The sequence below is a fragment of the Dunckerocampus dactyliophorus genome, chromosome 2, assembly GCF_027744805.1.
Source record: "Dunckerocampus dactyliophorus isolate RoL2022-P2 chromosome 2, RoL_Ddac_1.1, whole genome shotgun sequence".
Taxonomy (NCBI): domain Eukaryota; kingdom Metazoa; phylum Chordata; class Actinopteri; order Syngnathiformes; family Syngnathidae; genus Dunckerocampus; species Dunckerocampus dactyliophorus.
Window position 1 is genome coordinate 29630286 of NC_072820.1, and position 21630 is coordinate 29651915.

Genomic DNA, 21630 nt, shown 5'->3' on the forward strand with positions numbered 1-21630 from the left:
TGCTGTTATTAAGTAGGCTTGGTACTGCGTTTAAAGCACTCGTCGATGGCCTGGGCTATGCATCATCCTGCTCCTTGCTGTCGTGACTGTCAAAATTTCTTTATTTCTTTCTTTATTTTTTTTTTCCCCTGTCCTGTCCAGCCATGAGGGCAGATAGTATCGTTGATCGAAATGCCTTCGCATGCTCAACAGATTTGCTCTGCCAGGGAAAAGTGTGAGACACACTTCCCCTGTTATACAGAATTTATTTAACTTTGATGTTTTGTTCTTATGCAAATTTGGAGAAGCCAGCCCGGAGCAGGAGGGGATAGAAAAGAAGAGACAAGAGAAAGGGGGGGGGAGACAAAAAGGACAGAGACAATAACAACAGTAGCAACAACAATTGTGACAACAATCACAAAACAACAGAAACAAACAGGACTACATCAGCACATGTCTGTGACGGCCATAAAGACCATGATGGAAATAACAAAATAATATCAACAACCACAATGATAACACTGAATTGAAATAGTCATACATATTAGTAGTAATAAAAATATTAACTATGATAGTGAACAGAATGACAATAACTGTAATGCACATCATTGTAATAACTAGAATCATATTGCTGACATCACCATCACTGTAATAAAAGCAACAACATGATAACACCCTGGATAACTCAGTGAGTAATGTGGGGAAAGACCTATGTACTTTGAGTGTGTACATGTACACGTGGACAGGTATCTCTGTATGTGTGCAAGTCTTCATGTACTGTATATAAAAGATGCACAAGTGTGTGAGCGTGTAATTGTCACTGAGAATGCATGAAAGGAAAGGGGCTCCCCTCCACCGCCCAGCAAGGCCTGCCCCAACTAGCCAGGGAGCGCCCCCACCGCCAGAAAGCCACCGGGCCCACAGGGGCAGGCAGCACAAAGATCAGCCCCCCAAAGCCAGCCCAGAGATTCCTCCCCCCCCCCCGGGAAGACCAGCAAGGGGCGGCAGAGAGGCAATCCCAACCAGAAACATGGCGCCGGCAGGCCGGAGGACAGCCAACTTCCGAGACCGGCGAGAGTTCACACCCCACAAAGGCAGACGGGCACCGGGGGCCACACACCAGCAGGCCCGGAGACGCCCCCGCAACCGGAAAGAAGCCCGCCCACGCTGGAAGCACCAGTCAGGGGAGAAAACTTGCAAACATATAGCAAAGAGCCACACTGCTAGCGAACAATTATGTAAATTAGGCAAGCTGAACGCATTCTGTACTGTACAGGACACATGGCATGGAGGAGACTCATTGACAATGGTCTACAGTCCCTGAGCCAATCGGGACGCAGAACATAATGCGGGTTCTCCCTTAGCGAATCAGGACGCAGAACACAATGTGCGTTCATACGATGTAAAAAACAAACAAAAAAAAGCATGCTACACTGGACAAAATTGCACACAAAAAAAAAAGCCAGTGTAACAGCGAGACCGCGTAAAGTGACCCGCGTTATAGCGGTGGAACACCAAATTGCATATATGAAGTATGGTTATTGACCATTTATGACCACTACCCCAGCACATGACATCAAATTGCAAAAAAGGAGGAAGTGACGTGGGTCTCGCGCATGTGCAGAACTGATCGTGTTTCCGGAACGGATCGTGTAGTGGCGCGAACAAACAAGCAGAGCAAAAATATTGCATAGATGCGCTGTTCTCACATGTGTGAATAGTTCAAATATGTATTTTGGAAAATGCTCAACGGGAAAAAAGTTCAGGAAACAACCAAAAAACGCAGAGAAGCCACCTTTTTCAGCTTTAGCCAAGTAGCAGTGGCTCTCGTTGAGTGGAGCCGAGTAAACACACTCCAGTTTACAATGAACAACAATAAGCACAATTTGTACTTAAATCAAAGTTGTTGGAAAATGTGTTAAAAATGTGAAATGCAGCCACCTTGAAGAATGCTCCATGGAGGGCTTGAAAGTGACACTTGCTAGCTAGATAGTTAGCTTTTAGCAGCCTGAAAATAGTGCGTAAAATCGGTCTGAAAATTGGCTATGGAGCTCAAACAGTGCAGCGAAACAATAGAGGACATATACAATAATGTATTCATGCACACTGATGTAAGAGTGTAAGAAAGCAAATTAAAATGTTACAAGCATTATTGTCATTATGTCTGACACTGAGATAAGCTTTCACTGCTTTTCAACCGTCTTGTTAAATGAATTTATTATTTAAATGGATAAGTGTTAATATGTCAAAGTTGTGCAATGTTGAGCGTTGATAAATAAAAAGACTAGTAAGGTATAGTTTTTATAATAATCAGTGTTAGCTTGTGCATTCGCACGCTGCATGCTAGCATGCCAGCAGTCCTCCCTTGCGGTATTGGTGGCGATAGTGTTGCTTTAGCAGTTATAATCGTCTGGGAACTCCTCATAACGCTCCATAATAATTACGTACACATTTTTTGTAAAATACAATGGCTGGGATTGCTTCACTTTTCAGGTGAAATAGAATAATATGACGTCAAACGCCCCCTTTCACGTGAACGCACACTTAGCACAAAGCCGAAAATTGGACTTGACAAGTAAGCTGATAACCACCGCCAGTTAAGTGTGATTGAGGATGCTAGCTTTTGTTGAGTTGCAGCTTGAGCACAAACCCTGAGTTTGTTCAGCAACTTTCGCCGGATACACCCCAAGTGTAAATTACACCGTCTGCTCACCGTAAATGACACGAGGCCACGTGGTTGAAACCCAGCAATAAATGAAAATAGAAACAATGTGATTTTCTCAGACAGGGGAGAACACACACAGACGAATCCTGATGACGGAAGCCGAGACGTGAGCCGGGATACGCTTCCTGTCCCGCTGAGTCCAGACCACCAAAGACCACGTGAGATTATTTCTCTGCAGGTAATTCCAATAATAAATAAGGATGATGTTTGACACAAGCATGTAGTGGTTTTCTACATTTTTACACCAGTTATAACTTTAGACGTGACTATTCTGCAACTAGAGCCGCACGGTGGTCTAGTGGTTAGCATGTTGGCCAACACAGTAACAGTCTGGAGATCCAGTCCAGGCGCCTGTCGCCTGAAGTCAGCTGGGATAGGCTCCAGCATACCCCCGCGACCCTAAAAGAAGACTAGTAAAGAAACATAACAAACAAAATATTTACTGACAAAAAATATTATGACGGTACTCGTGAGGAAACATAACATAAATTAAATATTGGGGGAGCAAACACACTGTAATGAAATTACTAGTAAAGGAATATAAATAAATATTTACAGGAAGAAATACAAAATGATGTGTAAATAAATATGACATACATAAAATATTTACAGAAAAGAATAACCTTTTCTTTTTTGAGTGATACACATAATTTTTAAATGTATTGTTAGTGTCCTGTTGGTGTGTGTTGCTGATAACAACAAAGACAGACTACAATCACCAGCGTTATCCAGAAGGTGGTCCTTTCAAACCAAGGCTACTTGTACACTTGTATCATGCCACACAGTGTGGATTTGTTATTACTCTTGTATATTGATTTGAAATCCATTTGAGAGGATTTGTCACAGAGAACAAGGTTGGAAATAGACATTTCTGCTCTAGAAAGGCTCTTTTGTTGTATTTTGTGGTGCATGTTGGTCATGTGGTGAGATGATAATGCCAAAGAATGGCATTCACACGCTTAATGGAGCTGTATAAATGTTTTATCCAGGAGAAGGATATTGTTCTGCTCTCTGCAGGAAGCACTGCGGAGGTCCAGGCCACACTTCATCACTCGCTCCCAGGAGCGAGTGATGAAGTTGGAACGCAGGGTCCAGGAGAGGAGGGAGCGATCCAGCACTGCAGGTCCACAAACGCATGCTGCACTTAAGCAGAGGGGAGGCCAGAAGGCCTGGTCCATGAACGGTATGTGTGCTCACTATTTTTGTATTAAGATGTATTGTTTTGGCCATAGTCACCTAGTAACTCAGTAACACCTCACTAGCATTTTGTGCGTGTCGTATATGTATTGGAATGAGTGGTTGGGTATTTCTAAATTGTGTACAGAACAATAGATTAACCAGAACATCTACAATGTACTCAAAGATCATAATTTTAGCTGGAGCAACTATTTTTAAGCTTGAATTTAAAATATATTTATGTATGGCATTTGTCAGCATTGGACTTGAAGGGACTTTAACAGGGTTTACTGACCCCTTGTGGCCATTGCTGAGACTTACATCAATAACAGCGAGGAACTGTATCAGTTTTTTTTTAAATATATATATTTTTATATAAAAATGTAATTTAAAATTTGATTCAGAAAATTAAAATTATGTTAATATTTTTTATTAAAAATAATTATATAAAATAATAATTATAATATTATAATTATATTATTATCATATAATTGTGTTAATAAAAATTATATACAGTATATACCAGGCCCGCCAGTTGCTTCCAAAGTATTTAATTTAAACGTTTAACATACAGTCTGGCAACATGACTTGCTAGTAGTCAGAGTCAGTCAATCTGAGACAACCTTTTGATGGTTTAAGTAGCTTTTCACATGCAGCGATCCAGACAACTACCTCACCCATGGTGTGAAACAAACACAAGTCAACAAATATGTGACACACAACTTAACCTACCCACTGCACTGTCCGGAAAGTAAAAAGGGAGGGACGTTCACATACTCTTAAATAGTCAATGTTTTAGCATTCATAGTTCATATCATGGGTGTCTTATTCAGGAAAACAAAAACTGTAAAATCCAATTTTGTTATTTGATGTGGTCTTGATGTCTTAAGTGCTCCTGACAAAAGGGGCACAAGCACATATAGCAGATTGTATGACACTTTTACAGACAAAATAAGACAAATAATTCCACATGGACTGTTAGAATTATAAGCTTAAACTACTGTGCGTGTATCAAATCATATAGCATCATATAGTCTGGCCCACTGGGCAATTTAGTTAACTCAATGCGGCCCGCGAGTCTAAAAGTTTGCCCAACCCTGGCACACACACTCCTGATCAAAATCTTAAGACCAGTTGAAAAATTGCTAGAATTTTCATTTTGCACATTTGGATCTTAATGAGGTTTTAAGTAGAGCTACAATATGCAAAAACAAGAAGGGGGAGTGAGACAAAAAACACATTTAGAACAAAAAAAAATAAAATAAAACTGAAATATGTTGTTTATCACCTGTTCAAAATTTTAAGACCACAGGCTATAAAAGCCAAAATCTGCTCAAAATTCTGGTCTTAAACATTTGATCAGCTGATAAACATACTATTTCAGTTTACGGTCATTGTTGTTTTCAATCACTTTACTCACCCCCCCTTCTTGTTTTTGCATATTGTAGATGTACTTAAAACCTCATTAAGATCCAAATGTGCAAAATGCTAATTCTAGCAATTTTTCAACTGGTCTTAAGATTTTGATCAGGAGTGTATGTAAACAGTAAAATCTATATTTGTGTGCCTACTTTTAGGCCATCTATCCAAATTCAAAGAAGGATCCTCTGCTGCTGCTGGGAAAGCGAAAGGAGCGAAGGAGCTCAGAACAAATCGGTGAGTATATTGTCTTCTGCATGATTAGATGCTTATTATATGTGTTTGTGTGTGTGTATATGTATGTATGTATGTATATGTGTGTATATATATGTGTGTGTGTATGTATATGTGTATATACTGTATATATGTATGTACAGTATGTATGTACGATCAGATTGATCAATAAATGTTGCCTACGATCATTTCCAGCCTGCTTACTGAGGTGAAGAAGAAAAAGGAGGAAGAGAAGAAGAAGAAGGAGGTTTGTTTGACGAATAGACAGCGTGTGGAGCTTTTCAAAAAGGTATCAAAGCAACTTGAATGCACCTGTTTAATTCGAAACATCTGTAGTATGATTCAGTGCAAACGTGCGCGAGCAATATGTCCAATTCTCCGCTAGAGGGTAATGTTGCATTACATTTACATTTACACACGTCCTCTGGTTGGATCAAACAATGCTCCTCATTTGTAATAGTCTGCTTTGCGTCACATAAAAAGATAATAATCAATTATATTTAAACAGTTTGACCCCCTCACATTTGCCCTGCACTTTCTTTCTCTCTCATGATGGAATAAAACTGTGAAAAGTCTCATTGTGTCAACTGTCCACAAAATTGTCTACTTAGTTGTTGTTTTTTTGACTATTCAAATATTACATTCCACAAAATAATTCCCTAAAAAATACAAAATAAATAGTCGCTTTTTTTGTCCTGTCAGCCATTGGGGCAGCTAGTACTGTTGATCTAAATGCCAGGGAAATATTCATGTTATTCATGTTATTTCACCTTCAAGGAAAACTGCACTTTTTGGCATCTTTTGGCCATCATCCACAGTCCAGATGTAAGACATGAACACATGTCTTTCTCGTTTCTGTGCGTTCTAAAGATATAAAAACAGATAAAAAGAGGCAGCTAATTAATGCGTGTAATGGAACACACTTATTCCACCTCCAAAGCCTGCTATTAAAACATCTCCAAAAACCTGCATCCAGGTTTTATTGTTTGATATCTATGCTGTACCCATGTAGTAACAGGTACATTCTTGATAACATATAATATTTACAGTATTTTGCCGTATTTTGGTTCTTTTAAGCATTACTTGAACGTCCTTCCCGGACGCATTGATTTCACATAGCAACATAGAAACAAAAGCCTACACCTAGCATGAACTTTCCAAGCTCAAAAACAGAAAGACAGCAGCAGTAGTGGTAGCTCCAATATGTGGCGTTACCTTTTGGTAATAGTAGGCCTGAGGCATTGAGAGTGCGGTGCTGACGTGCTGCAGGTGAGTGTGTGGTGAAGCTAGTCCCTAGCCAGTTAGTAGCTAGCTGGTGTGGTGTGACAAGGTGTCAATACGCCAGTAACATAGTTCGATCTGCGTAATTGTGTTAATAATAATAATAATAATAATAATAATAATAATAACAATGTCACTGTAGCTTGGTTAAAAAGCATGTCACATTACATTTAAATGGAGCGTTGTTGCCGTTTTTTTTTTTTTTTTCAGAAGGCTTTAAAGGCGGAATAAGTGTTTCCCATTATGTGCATCCTTAGCTGTGTCTTTTTATCAGATTTTATAACTTTAGAACGCACAGAAAAGAGAAAGACATCTGTGTTCATGTTCCACATAAAGATTGAGGATGATGAGCAAAAGTGCAGTTTTCCTTTTGAAATATGCTTAAATTATTTTGCTGTTACATCTGAGTATGATGCAGTTTTACCCTACTTCAAACCACAATAGTTATATTCATTAATACATAAATATAAATAATAGAATAAAATGAATACCTATCTAAACGTTTTAGTTAAAAGGGTTTATTATTACAAGTATATTTTTGATTTGCTTTCTCTGTTCGATCCTTTCCATAGTTTTACTCTGCACATTGATCTGCTAATAGTTTTTCGAGTTTAGTTCTGCAGGGAAAGATATATTTTACATTGAGTTATATTTCTCATCGCTTTGTAACCCACATTTATGTATTGTCTTATTGCCCTTTTTAAAAGCTATGTTATTGTGCTTTCATTTGGAAGCGCACTGCACTATCCTGACTAATATTTTGACTTACAGTACATCTTTTGTTTTGTTCCAGAAACTGTTGGATCAGATTCTTCACAGAGCAAGCAGCTGAATGGTGGAGAGACAGGAAGAGAAAATTGGTTCATATATGTCATTTTATAAGAGATCATAATGAAATGTCTTGTGAGCAATAGAAATGCTGCATGTGCGGCATACTTAATCAGACACAGTAGCACACACAAAATATAACAATGAAGGTATTTTTGCCTCATTTTCAATCATTTTTTGCTCGATTTATGCCAAAAAAGTGAACAATGTGAACATTCTGTGTTGTTTTTTTGTCTCATTTTGAACTTTGGAATCAATTTCCTCATACACTATGTTGACAAAAGTATTGGGTCACTTGACTCCAGCTTGGCCATTTGTGCGGTCAGAGGTGACTCATATTGGACCTGAGAGAGGCCCCGTTGGCACTTGATGGGCTTCATCCACACCAAACTCCTCCAAGCAGAATACAAGCCAGTGTTCAGTCACCACCCGGTGCCAGCTATTAAGTAGAAAGACGGCGGAATGTGAACTCTTCTCCTCTTGCCACGTTAATGAGCAGTGGATGTTTGAATGGCGCCTTTGTCAAAGCACACACACATGCGCGCGCACACACACTGGATCCTGCCACATCCCTTTTATTAGACCATAGAATCATGAATACCGCATGGGGGTGCATTACTTGTACAATCATAACGCCTTTCATTACAAATGGAGTAAGATGCTTTGTCTTTAGGTTTGACATGTACTGTTCATTTAAATGACAACAGAAGTGCAGAAATGGGGGCTATATAAAGTACCTATTGTGGAGCTGGTGCAGTCAAGCTTAGGGAGGTAGAGGCAGAGGCAGAGAACCAGCCTTCAGAGTAAAATATAAAGAAGACATGCTGGTTATGCTTACTTTTATTGAGATTTTGTTTATTATTCATATATTACATTCAATGAATACATAACCTTAAAATATTTTTGTGTTATTGAAATATTTTATGTAAACTATTATAAAACTTAATAACTGAATATAAAATGTCATATTTAATGTAAACTATATTAAAAAATATTAATTGAATATAAAAATATATAACCACACAGTAAACTACAAAATATTTCACCTTAAAATATGCATACATTATTTTTCTTCTTAGGAGAATAAAAATATTAAAAACAGCTGTCAACATTTTTAAATATTTTGTTTGTTATTTCAAAAATTAAATAAATACACAATACTTAAAAAAACACAACCAATTATAAAACATCTATATATTTTTTTAACTATTCAAATATTAAAATAACCACATAAAAAATTACACCAAATATTTTGATTTCACTTTTAAATATGACTCCTTTATTTTGCTTCATATGATGGTCAAAATTTTAGAAACAGCTGTCAATATTTTTGTACATTTAATAAAATAAATTAATTATAAAAATATACAACAAAATTTGATCAACTGTCCATTTATTTTTACGATACAAATATTAACTTAAATAGTTATATAATGGATTAGATAAAAATATGCAAAAGCATGTTTTACACTGCTGTAAATCACAATACTAAATATATTAATAAATACGATCAATGGTTCTAAAATACTGTAATAAATATAATAAATGCCAATCAAAACTAAGCATCATTACATTATTTCTTAAAAATCACCTAATTTAATCGATTTTGTAAGTGTATATAATGTAGTTGCCCATGGTAAGCACCCAAACAGTAGTAACCTAACAATATTTGAGCATTCTATCTTTCATTGTCATTTGAGAAATAACACGCTTATTTAACAAATCAAAGGTCGCCCAAATTTCATCGGGCTCTTACTTTGAATGACAACAATGGAAGTCCCGCCTCCTCGCTACGTTCTACTTCCTATTTTGGTTTTGCCGCTGACCAACCTGGTGGTTTATAGGACCCTGCGTGGCTTCTTGGGTGAAGCACATGGCGCTCACAAGACAACTCTTTGCTGTCATTTTTCATGGACCCACAACCCGAACACGACTTTTTCCGGTGTCCGTCCAACACACACCTCACGCCGGCCAGACTTTGGCGGGACTGTGCCTAATGACCGGTGCTAGGTGGATCAAGTTGCCGCACGTCATTTGACTTTTTTCGAAAACCTCCCCAAGGAGGGGGGAGGGAATGAAAACGGGAGGAAAGGGGGAGGCCCATCAGCTGTTTTGTGCTCAGATGATGATTCGGCTGCACTGAACACACATTACTGTGTCAGCACCATGCCTTCCTGGACTGTCAACTTGGTGATTTGGACAGCACTGCAGGCTGTGTGCGGTGGGACTGTGGGCATAGGACACACTGCAGGTAGGTGGACAATAACACACTGTACATCAGTTCATGGAAAAAACCCTTCTATATAGACATTTCTGCATGCATTCTTTGCGCATTCTGCAGCTCTATATGACAGTAATCTACAATAGATATATGCATACAGAACACAGGCAGCAAAATACTGCATTGAAATAAAATAATGTATTTTATTATTTAAAAAGTTATACGTTTGGTTAACGTCAGTTTTTAATGGAAAACAAGTTCTGGATGGAATTCTGTCATAAAATGTGCTGAAATGACACAATATTATGTATTAAAATGATATTATAACATGAATTAGAGCTGCAAGCATCATTGAACGGGCCCTCGCACCCCCACGCAACTCGGGTTCATACGCCAGCAACCCTAGTTTTGGAAAAAAATTGGGGTGTCTGGAGCAGAATTTTAACATGCATAATATTTATCCAGCAGGTGGCGCCAACTGAGTTGATGTATACACACAGTCATGGACTGGAGGCTGACCTAACCCACCATAAAAAATTCATTTGACTATGTGGAAGGGAGTTATGACACCGGGGTGGGGGTCGACACTGTTGCCATGATAGAACCATGTAGAAGTTACTTATAGCAGTTCCACATTTCTACCAGTTGGTGGCGCCCTTTCAGTCAATATCGAAATGTCGCCACGATCAGACCCAACCCTTAATCCTCATGTCAGTTTTGGAGGACATCTGATGATATGAAGTGAAGTTATGACTGTCAGATGGTTTATGGCGAGGAGCAGTCTTCGCCGCCAGGCTCCACCCACTACGTGTAATGAAACATCATGCGTCATATCATCAGTCTTTTTAATGCACCTTGAACAAATGTGATTGATTCAACTAGGTTGAATCAAGCCAATCGGGGCGTCTCAAGCAGATAACATGCATAATATTTATCCAGTAGGGGGTGCCATCTGAGTCAATGCAGGGTTTCCCCTACATGTAATTGATTGTGGCGTGCCAGTACAAAATAAAAGCCACCACACCTTAAAAATGAGGGTTTTTCAAAAAGTCGAAAACAATTTTAAGCAATATATTGTATAAATGGCTATATATGTTATATAGCTACATATATAGAATATTATTTATACACATGTTGACTGCAATTATTTTGAAAATTATTTAAAATATCTTAAAAAGGTTTCACTGTGCTTTATTTTGATAATCATGCACCAGAATTGCCTGTCTGCCTTGCTGGCACTTGACCAGTGACCAGATACACTGTCATTTAAAAAAAATTGCAGATGCAGCAGTGGCACGACACAGCAGCGGCAGTGCGCCCTCCCATGCAGCCCCCCACCACAGCTTCAAAAATTGTAGGGGAAACCCTGCAATGTACAGTATACACACAGTCACAGACTGCAGGGCCAACCCACCATAAAAAATTTCGGGATGATCGGAACATGTAGAAGATTGTTACAGCAGCTATACATGTCCACCAGTTGGTGGTGACACTGGTGTCACTATCAAGATGTAGTCATGATCAGACCCCAACCATTAATCCTCATATTAGTTTTGAAGGACATGTGATAATATGAGGTAAAGTTATGACTGTGTGATGGTTTATTGTCAGTCTTCACAGTCTTACAGTCTTCGCCGCCAGGCTCCACCCACCACGTGTAATGAAACATCATGCTTCATATTATCAATCTATTTAATGTGCTCTGTATAAATGATTCAATAAATTAACTCAGGAGTGGGTTTTTGTATCAAGCATGTGTTTAGTTGTCACTTCCTGCTGCCACAAGGCACTGTTACTAATTGAGGAAGTGACATATGGGTCTCTTCAGGATGTCGTCTACAGTATGTCATACCACATCAACTATTGGAGAAGTCTGACCTTGTGGAGTTCACTTATTTGAGTTTAGTGTTGCTTGGCGAAACTCCAAGGCTCCGCCCGCTTTCTATGGCGTATGTTAAATTGATTTGCAATATATAATCACCCATATGACTAGTATATGTGATTTTTAGAATTGTCATTTTGCGCATTTGGATCTTAATGAGGTTTTAAGTAGAGCTACAATATGCAAAAGCAAAAAGGGGGAGTGAGACAAAAAGCACTTTGAAAAAGTAATTGATTGAAAACAACAATTAAACTGAAACAGGCTGTTTATCAGCTGATCAAAAGTTTAAGAACATCACTCAAAAAATAACCAAAAACTCTCCAAACCAGAACAAAAACTTTTCTCAGTAGGACTCAGTAATGAGTAGCTGCACCGTTCTTGTTCATCACTTCAAAAATGGGTTTGGGCATGCTTGATGCGAGTGTTTCCAGGAGGCTAGTGGGAACATTGCTCCAAGTGGTGAAGATGGCTTCACCAAGGGCATCAACTGTCTGGAACTGATTTTTATAAACTTCCCTTGCCATCCATCCCCAAATGTTCTCTATGGGATTGAAATGAGGGGAACATGCAGGATGGTCCAAAAGAGTGATGTTATTCTCCCTGAAGAAGTCCTTGGTCAAGCGAGCATTGTGAACTGCAGCGTTGTCCTGTTGAAAAACCCAGCTGTTACCACACAGACGAGGGCCCTCAAGGTGTTGTCTTTATCATATGTACCAATTATAGTAATAATTATGGAGATCTGACCTTGTGGAGCAGACATTAATGTTTACATTTTTGTTCAACGTTCAAAGCAATGTCGCAATGCCCCGCCCACATCTAATGGACCAGCCTAAAATCCTTCGTAATATAACATCACCCATCTGTCTAGTGTCCGTTGATTGTCCATTGGGCTCATTTGGTCAAAGACCCTAGGAGGAGTTTTTTGAAATACAACCCCTGCTTTTTGCCCAAAAATGGCCGACGACCAAAGTGGCCGACTTCCTGTTTGTTTGGGAATATGTTTGGGGATAATAAGACTTTTTTGTGCGTCCTTCCATGAAATTTAGTGACGATCTATAAAACTGGTGGCTGGGGCTAATGTTTAAAAAATTTAAAGGGGGCGCTACTGAGTGAAATTTGCGAGTTTGTGTTTGGGACCCCTGAAATATCGAATTTTTCACCAGACCTGACGCGCTTGCAAATTTTGGTGAGTTTTCATGCATGTCTTCATGCATTCAGAAATTTAATTGAATTGGTATAATAATAATAATCATAATCATAATCGCAGTAATAATATTAATAATATGTGCCCTGCGATTGGCTGGCGACCGGTCCAGGGTGTACCCCGCCTCTCGCCCGAAGTCAGCTTGGATAGGCTCCACCTTCCCCCCGCGACCCTAATTAGGAGAAGCGACAAAGAAAACGGATGGATGTATAATAATAAACATAGCAGTTTCAATAGGGCCTTGGCACTGCTTGGTTTTCGGGCCCTAACGATTGATAATACATTTATGAATACTAGGGCTGTCAAATGATTGAAAATTTGAACCAGATTAATCACAGTTTTAAAATGAATGAATCATGATTAATCACCATTACCAACTATGTGTGAAATATGGCCATTATAAATGACAGGACAGGATTATATATATTTGTATGTATTAACAGCTCCAAATGAACTGAATATGTCAATCAAGCTAAAAGACACCACACAAGCCTAAAAATCTATTTGTCTAACTCTCGTCTCTTTAATGGTAGCAGAACATTTGAATCACACTTAAAACCCTGTTATAATGAGCAATGAGGAGTTGCGTTCAAAGACATCACATAATTTAAGGTCAGTTTACTTGTTTTAGTGTATTTTCCAGCATACTTAAATGTAGCAAATTGTACATCCGAAGTAAGAGTTACGACGTGAGTGACAAGAATATCCACTTCATGTTTTTCTTTATCTTCTTGTTTATTTATATACACACACACACACACACACACACACGCATTATAAAGCTGTTTTTGTGATGTTTGGAGTGTCCCTGAATGCCTCTCGCGTTCTTGTAATGAGAATGAGGAAATGTCGTTCCCAGGATGAACAGACTAGAGACGTGTTTGAGTTGGAGATACATACAGTATACGGTGTTGGAATTGTACTGCTGTTGTTGTGTTCAGGTCAGAATCAAATTCAAAGCGCATCAAATTCTATGCGACTGTGTAGCGACATTCCACTGTGATTCCATCTGCCGTCATATCAGGGTCGTGCTTAATTACACAAAAAAATGTAACGTGATTAATTAAATAAATCAGCTAACGCGTTATTTTTGACAGGCCTAATAAATACATAAATACAGCTTTTAGTAATGTACTGTATGTGTGCGAACAAGAACATAAATACAGTCAAACCTGTCTTAGCGGCCACCTTTTATAGAACGGCCACCTGCCTATAGCAGCCACTGACAAATCCCCCCAGCAAATGTACATGTTATAGACCCTGTGTATAGCAGTCACCTGTCCAACGCGGCCAGCGGCCACCCATTTTGTCTCCCTTGGTCAATATCTGACCGCATATAGCGGCCAAATTACCAACTCAAGTAGAAGCTTCATGCACGAAAAAGTTTTGTTTTTCAATCAATGAAGCCGTCGTGTGTAGATTTTAATTACTGAGACATAAATATAAATATAATAAATAACCTCAAACTGCACTCTCTGGTTACAACATTAGGTACAGCTGCACAAGCTCCTGGCGTCCAATACAAGAGCATCTTAGGAACGCCTCTACACTCACTGTGATTGTTAATATGTTTATGAAGTCATCATTTTTTGGATCCAGTTTATATATTGGCGTTCATTCCATGATGCAGGTGTGCCTAACGAAGTGTCTTCAGCAGTGCTTGACCTGGCATGGTGCATGAATGCATTCATGTGCTGCTGCCATTGCTTACTCTCTTGACGTGTCACCAGGCTGCAGATGAGCGTTCTTCTGTCTCTCACATCTTCACATTTTTCCAGTCACTCTTTCCAATCCTGGGAATTAATTAGGCAGGCAACAAGAGGCAACCCCCCACCCAAAAAAACATATGGGATTTGACGCCAGTAACTCGTTCATTTATTCATCAAGAGTTCATAAGGAAGTTTGGCCTTGATGGCGTCTTTTTTTCCCGCGGCGCTTCCTCATCAGCCAAGCAAGCCTACTACTCTCATCACTCCTCCTCCACCTTCTTGGCTTGTTTACCTGCTTCAATGAAAGAGCAGTGTGGATTTAACATAGCCATTAGTGCAAGATGCTCCAACTTGGAACCAATCTGACGTTTTCCCTTTTGTTTATATTATTTATTGCTGCATTTATTTTTACTGAATGTTCAGGGCCGGTTGTGACAAAAATGTCTTAATTTCCTCATTTCATATTTACTGATGTGTGTTAAGTGATTAAGTAAAAGTGGCACAAATATCCCAAAAGTATCAGGGATAAGTCAGTGTGCTCATGCAGAGTGGCGTAAACCACTGGTAAATGTTAATATTTAATAACAAGCACATCATGTATTATTTGTGTAAATGTCACTTGCACACTGCCAAATGAGATCTAATAAAAGAAAATGCTCTTTTAAATATTATGCCTGTTGAGCTACAAAATATGAGATGTTCGTGTGAAGCACTGCACGTCTGTTGCATTAAAATCAATAGTAGGAGAGTCCAATGACAGAATTTTGATGCAGCTCTTTTGATTGTGCGAGTGTGCCTTTTTAAATGGTGAGTGAGTGGTTGAATCCATGCATACAGTGAACTGTATGGCATTGAAAATGCCTGTAAATGTACATTTTTGGCACCTGACACATGTAATTGTAATTTAATTGACTTACGGACAATTAGTTGCAAAGTCCCGAAGATGTTTTGCTTGATGGCAGCCTTGTTTTTCAAACAATCCTGCTCAGACCTTGCACACATGTGCTTGACAGTCCCCTAAAGGCAAACGCCTTAAAGTTACAGTGCGTGTTTTGTGGAGCTGTGTAAGTCAGTACGGGTTATGGGGTTTAACAGCACCACCATGGCCCAGCATGCTACGTGGTCTTTGAATGCATCTCCTCCATGATGCCGCTCCCCTTCCCTTCCCTGTCTCTCCCCAGCATGTCCTAGCTGAGGAAACTTTTTTTTTTCCCCACTCTGATGTTTAACACGCTCTGTGTCAGCTAGCATTTACCAACCAGCTTACGACTGTTTCTTGCAGCTTGCGTGCTGCATGCGCTTGACAAATGAAGGCTGAATACGTTTTTGGGGACAGAACATAATCACCATAATGTGACTCATCTCACGTCAGAAGCGTTTTACAAACGACTCATTGGCTTCCAGAACTGGGAATATTCCCGGGGAAGGACTCTGGATTGGCGTAGTCATTGATTATTTCATTGTGTTGGAAATGATTGTTTACTCGAGGCAGAATGGAGCGCAGTACTCGCTGGAACCAGTAGAGGAGCTGAAGAAGATCAACATGACGTGAGCTATGAAAAGTTGACTTCCATCCATACTCTGCAAAATACCACACTAGCATGGAAACAGGTGTTCAGAACAAAAAAAAATTAATTGGTCATTCTAAACGCCAACACAAGTAAATGCCCCATTTGAGACTCCGACTGTCCAGATTTCAAGGGAGACTTACTTTACTTCCTTCTTCCAGAGCTCTTCCGATTTTTGGAATTAATTAATTTGTGCTTCACTGCTAGGATTTTCACCGAGTGGTTTTGTTAAATCCTACACACATCCGGTACTGTATTTATTAGTGCAGTTGTGTTAAAAATTTTCAACCCCCATTGTCGAAGGGGGTTTTAGGAAATGTAAAAGAAAAAATTAAATTATGTTTATAATGAAATCTTACAAGGACTTGTAAATTAGCTAAATGCAAATAAAATTACAACAATACTTTTTCTAATACACTGACAAATGTCCTTTTTGTGGTTTCCTCACTGACAAAATGATTAAACCCTTAAAGATTACCACTCAAAAGAGCAGAGGTTTCAACCAGGTCTTTTCAATACGGTGTGGGAAACACCTGTAGATGTGGACAGAACCATAATAAGCAATAATCCAGCAGATTTAAAACAACTGCGATACACGGCTCCTTCTCGACAGTTGCAACATGGTAAAGTCCAGGGAATCAAGAGAAGTCAAGAGAGGAGGTAATTTCTCTTCATAAGCAAGGATATGCATATAAAATGAGAGCAAAGACATTAAACACTTAAAAAGACACCATTGGAAGCATAATTTGCTAATTTAAAGCTAAAGGCACTGTGGAAACACTACCTGGGCAACGGTAGAAAGAGGATGCTCTCGGCGATTTCTGTCCGGTACCTGAAGTGAAAGGTGGAGAAAAATCCCGGGGTGACAGCTGAGGAACTGTGACAGGACTTGTCAGAGGGATGTACTCCGGTGTCGGCCCAGACTGTAAGGCGCACACTACGAGATGAAGGCACACCCTCCTGCTGACTCCAAAGCACAAGAAGAGTCGACTCCAGCATGCCAAAAAAACACGTGGACAAACCACAAAGGTTTTGGGATATTGTTCTTTGGAGCGACGAGACAAAATTGCAACTCTTTGGGCCTATGGATCAACGATATGTCTGGTGGAGGAAGAACGAGGCCCATAAAGAAAAGAACACCTTGCCTACGGTGAAGGATGGCGGGGGGTCAGTCATGCTCTGGGCTTGTTTCACTTCTTCAGGTACAGGGAATCTCCAGTGTGTGCAAGGTACCATGAATTCAATTAACTATCAGGAGATCTCGGGTGTAAATGTCATGTAGTCAGTGACAAAACTGAAGCTTGCGAGACGTCGGACCTTTCAACAGGACAAATCTACCAAAGCTTGGTTGCAGACAAAGGGCTGGAAGATTCTGGAGTGGCCATCACAATTGGCTGACTTAAATCCAATAGAAAATCTCTGGTGGGACGTGAAGAAGGCAGTTGCAGCACGCAAGCCCAAGAATGTCAATGAACTGGAGGCCTTTGCCCATGAGGAATGGGGTTAAGATTCCTGTAGATCTCTGCAAGAAACTTGTGTCAAGCTATCTGTCACGTCTGAAGGACATTATTATTGCCAGAGGGTGTTGTACTAAGGACGTACGTGACTAAAGGGTTGAATAATTTTGTCAAAGTGGTAATCACAGAAAGGGCATTTATTGGTATATTACAAAAAAAATGTGATTTATGTTGCATTTGTCTAATTTACAGTACAAGTCCTTCTTTAATCTTAAAAATAAATGTCAAACTTGCTAAAACACTTTACTGCATTGGGGGTTGAACAATTTTGAACACAACTGTATAATGCACTACACAGCAGCAGCAGAACCAATGTTGTAATAGCGGAAAGGCGCAAACTCTTCATCCAGCATTAATGAGTTAATTGTAAACAACAATACGGCAAGTGTAACAATTTTTTACCGTGCATGCAGAGGTAGACAAAGTGGAGTTAATTAAAAAAAACTACCTGTTTGTTTGACTCAGTGCTATTTATGTTTGTAAACCATGCACCCGGCAACTACATGAGACTCTGCGATGTTATATATTATTAAACCTTTAGATTCAGTCAGATGTAGGTCAGTGCATTTTCTGTCTAGTAGTGTCTCCTAGAAGGCCTTCTTGACATACATACGTATATACACACTCACATAGCACAATCAGAGTTGCGCAACACCTAGTATATAGGACTGATGTAAAAATACTGACAGACACTGCAGACACACAAAAGATGCTTTGCTCTCACTCTCTCACAAAGGTTTAACTTTCACTTCCACACCAACCTAACGTTCACTCTCTAAAGGGGCGCGGGAACTGCTTTATATGCTTGGTACACCCATCATTCCGGGCTCTTCAGGAGTCTTCCTCGGCCAGCGTCGTAAGCAACTATATTGTTGTTCATTTTTAATACAATTTGAAAACCTTATTAAATTGTGCGATCATTGGGGGTGTCACAAGACCTCGTGGCATACGATCTCGCGAGATTAAAGTGTGACAAGATTTCTCATTGAGAAAAAAAGTCTTGTGGGCACTAGGCGTGGGACAGTAATAAATGTATTAATTATTCACACAATAAGTGAAAATAAACTCGATAATTTTGCAGGCTTCAATATAGCGCCATGTGCATGCCGGTCTGTTTTCCTAGTCTCCTGCCTCCAAACAGGCAGGAAGAGGTTCACTCTGTGCTTTGGTTTCAGCACATTGGCGCGTTTGTTCCATAGAACTAGGGCTGGGCGATATGGCCCAAAACTCATATCCCGATATATTTAGGTTGAATATCGATATACGATACTGTATATATCCCCATATTTTTTCTGCAAAGTGAGTTTAGACAACATCAAAGCCAAATATGCATTTCAAGTTGTTTACTGAAATAAATACTTAACATGAGGATATTTTTTTGAAGTTTTAAAGCTTCATGCAAGATTCACATTAAAAACATCTTATCTAAAAATAGCTGCTAAAATAATTCTCTTTTTGAAATAAATATAGAAAAAGTCAAATATATTCTTTTCTATAACAAACCTTTAGCTATGCTCAAATCCTCAGCTAATAACCGGGGCACAAAAGATCCAAATATGAGTGCCCAGTTTAAGAGGAAATTTTAAAATGTCAGCAACTCAAAAATACTTTAAATTGAACAGTACTATTTTTTTTAGGTAAACATTTTTAGATGACACAAGCATGTCATTATGCCAGGAACACCAACCTGTCAGCGGCATCAGGCTTAGCAACTGTCTGTCTGACTTCCACATACATTTGTGGTAGAGCTTGTCGTGCTAAATAATTGCGACTGCAAAGCTCACTGGACATCACGAGTCCATCGTTTTCAGCAGGTTTTAAATCCCTTTTTTCCACTGTTGCAACGGGGACCATATCTCTAGCAATGTGATAGGACACTTTGTGTTGTGGCAGGAGTCGTGCAGCCAGCACGCAGCTTCACACGTTCCTTGTATTGGAGTATGTGCCAAGTTTTAAGGTGGTGAAAAAGATTTTTTATGCTCTGAATTTGAAGTACCTCCGAATTACTGAGCTACAACGGAGTTGTTAGAAAGCCCATAATTTACCATGTTTTATGTTGTTTATGCTTCACTGGTAATGTTTAGATTTGGGCGTTGTTTTGTCCCACTGTGTTCGACCGTCAGTGAACGCACCGCAGTAGTGTGATGTTGCATCAGTTAAAAACGTCTTTTTTATGACTTCTCCGACGCTGTACAGGCAGATGTACCTTTCCTCTCCTTCCTTGCGTCTCATCCTTGTTTTCCCAAGTTAATGCTGTGCGTGAATGCATAAAGGTGAGGTTTAATTCAGTTGCTAGATCTGTGTGAGCTCTATTATACACTTTTGTTCAGTGTAACTCTTGTGTTCATTAATGCTAACATTAGCATTCAAGCTAACTGTATAGTGATTTATTATATTAATAAGCATCATATTGACTTAATTTCCTTATTGAATTCTGTATTTGATGTGCCTTTGGCTAATCATTATGTTTAATATTATATTATGTGTAATATTGGTTATATTAATTTACTGTTTATTTATTCAGTGACATTTTGTATTCTTTGTATATTGTTACAGTACCACAGCATAAAGCCTTATAAAGACCACAGTTTACCAGTGCTTGCTGCCGCTTATTGACCAAATCCACCAACCAGAGGACAACTTGCCGTGTTCTTTGACTTGAACACACATCTATACCTTTGACCGCTCCAAACCAGTGCATCCTTGGAGACATCTCAACACCCTGAGAACCCTCTCCGTTTCAGGAGTATTAGAGCCACATTCTGACAAATTTTTCCACCGCAGATGCTGTCGCTCCAGCTGAGCAGCCGGGGTTCTGCTCCACCCCAACTACCTCCACTTGCATGCATAGAGGGGGGCGGGCCAGGAGCTCACACAGTGCAGAGAGATGAAGGCGATACAACGCAAATCTAGTCTATATCGATATGAACGATATGGTTGCTTTTGATATCGTTCTTAAAGTGAATATTGATATTTTAAAAATATCGCCCAGCCCCACACAGAACAATGGCATGAGCACAGTGAGCGCTTTTGTCAGTCATACAATCTTTGTCTCAGTGGGTGGAGGCTAAGCTGCTATCATGCAGAGTGCAGAAGAGTGTGACGTAGTGGAAATTATATTAATATTGCAATAAATTGTCATTTTTTTAGGTTTGGGTGATAATTTTTATATACCGGTGTAAATTATTCCAGTGATAAGAAAATGACTTATACCGGTATATATGATCAATTTAAAATGGAAAAAAGCAGAGTTGGTGACATGTTTTTCCTGTGACTGCCGCAGCGTACTGTACTGTATTGATGCATTGGCGCCTCACGTGTACCACAGCGGTCCAGAGCAGAGACAACAAAAGAGAGAAAATCAGCATGGTTGAAGGCGGAAAAGAAGCAGAGACTATAGACAAAGAAACTGTTGCTAAATGGCGAGGTACCTGGCAGATGTGCAGCAAGAGACCATAATATGCAGAGTTTGCAAAGCAACGATGACGGAAAAACACGACAAATCAAACGCAGAGTTGCATACGAAGAGTGTCATGCAGCGTGTGACAGAGTCAGCGAGCACTCCCCCTGCTGTCCAAATGGAGGCATGTAGTTTATAGCATCCATTTCCACATCCCTTCTCCAATGTTTAGGAAAATTACCCGATTCTTTCTATTTGATTCTGCCAAGCATAAATGTCAATTATAACACTGTTGTGGTGGAGTCATGTCAATCAGTTTTCTTTAAAATACGCAACAGCCTATCATTTCTTGCAGTGCAACACCGCAAAGAAACTGCAAGAGTGATCATCTTGTTGTCAGTCTTGGTTTGAATTCAGGAGCAACGTGACACATTTCTTGCCACGGCACGGAGCTAATGACATGGTCGCCACCACAATATCGTCTCAT

The 21630-nt window shown here is 39.5% G+C and overlaps 2 protein-coding genes across 5 annotated transcripts in view; both read left to right on the plus strand.

Annotated features, from left to right (window-relative positions):
• The window catches only part of c2h10orf90 (chromosome 2 C10orf90 homolog), a 52332-nt gene extending 43896 nt beyond the window's left edge, over nt 1-8436 (plus strand). For 2 of the 3 annotated variants that reach the window (XM_054800825.1, XM_054800813.1), the window contains exons 6-10: nt 2764-2882; nt 3722-3887; nt 5458-5536; nt 5729-5822; nt 7608-8436. In XM_054800825.1, the coding sequence (XP_054656800.1) occupies nt 2764-2882; nt 3722-3887; nt 5458-5536; nt 5729-5822; nt 7608-7646 (497 nt within the window). In that variant the 3' untranslated portion in view covers nt 7647-8436. Of the gene's footprint in view, nt 1-2763; nt 2883-3693; nt 3888-5457; nt 5537-5728; nt 5823-7607 lie in introns of those variants that run through there. The other variant, XR_008573869.1, reaches the window with a different exon arrangement.
• Nucleotides 8437-9536: 1100 nt separating this feature from the next.
• LOC129195071 (disintegrin and metalloproteinase domain-containing protein 12-like) overlaps nt 9537-21630 on the plus strand; it is a 102455-nt gene continuing 90361 nt past the window's right edge. For both annotated transcript variants that reach the window (XM_054800791.1, XM_054800796.1), the window contains exon 1: nt 9537-9893. In XM_054800791.1, coding sequence (XP_054656766.1) covers nt 9809-9893 — 85 coding nt within the window. In that variant the 5' untranslated portion in view covers nt 9537-9808. The remainder of the gene's footprint in view (nt 9894-21630) is intronic.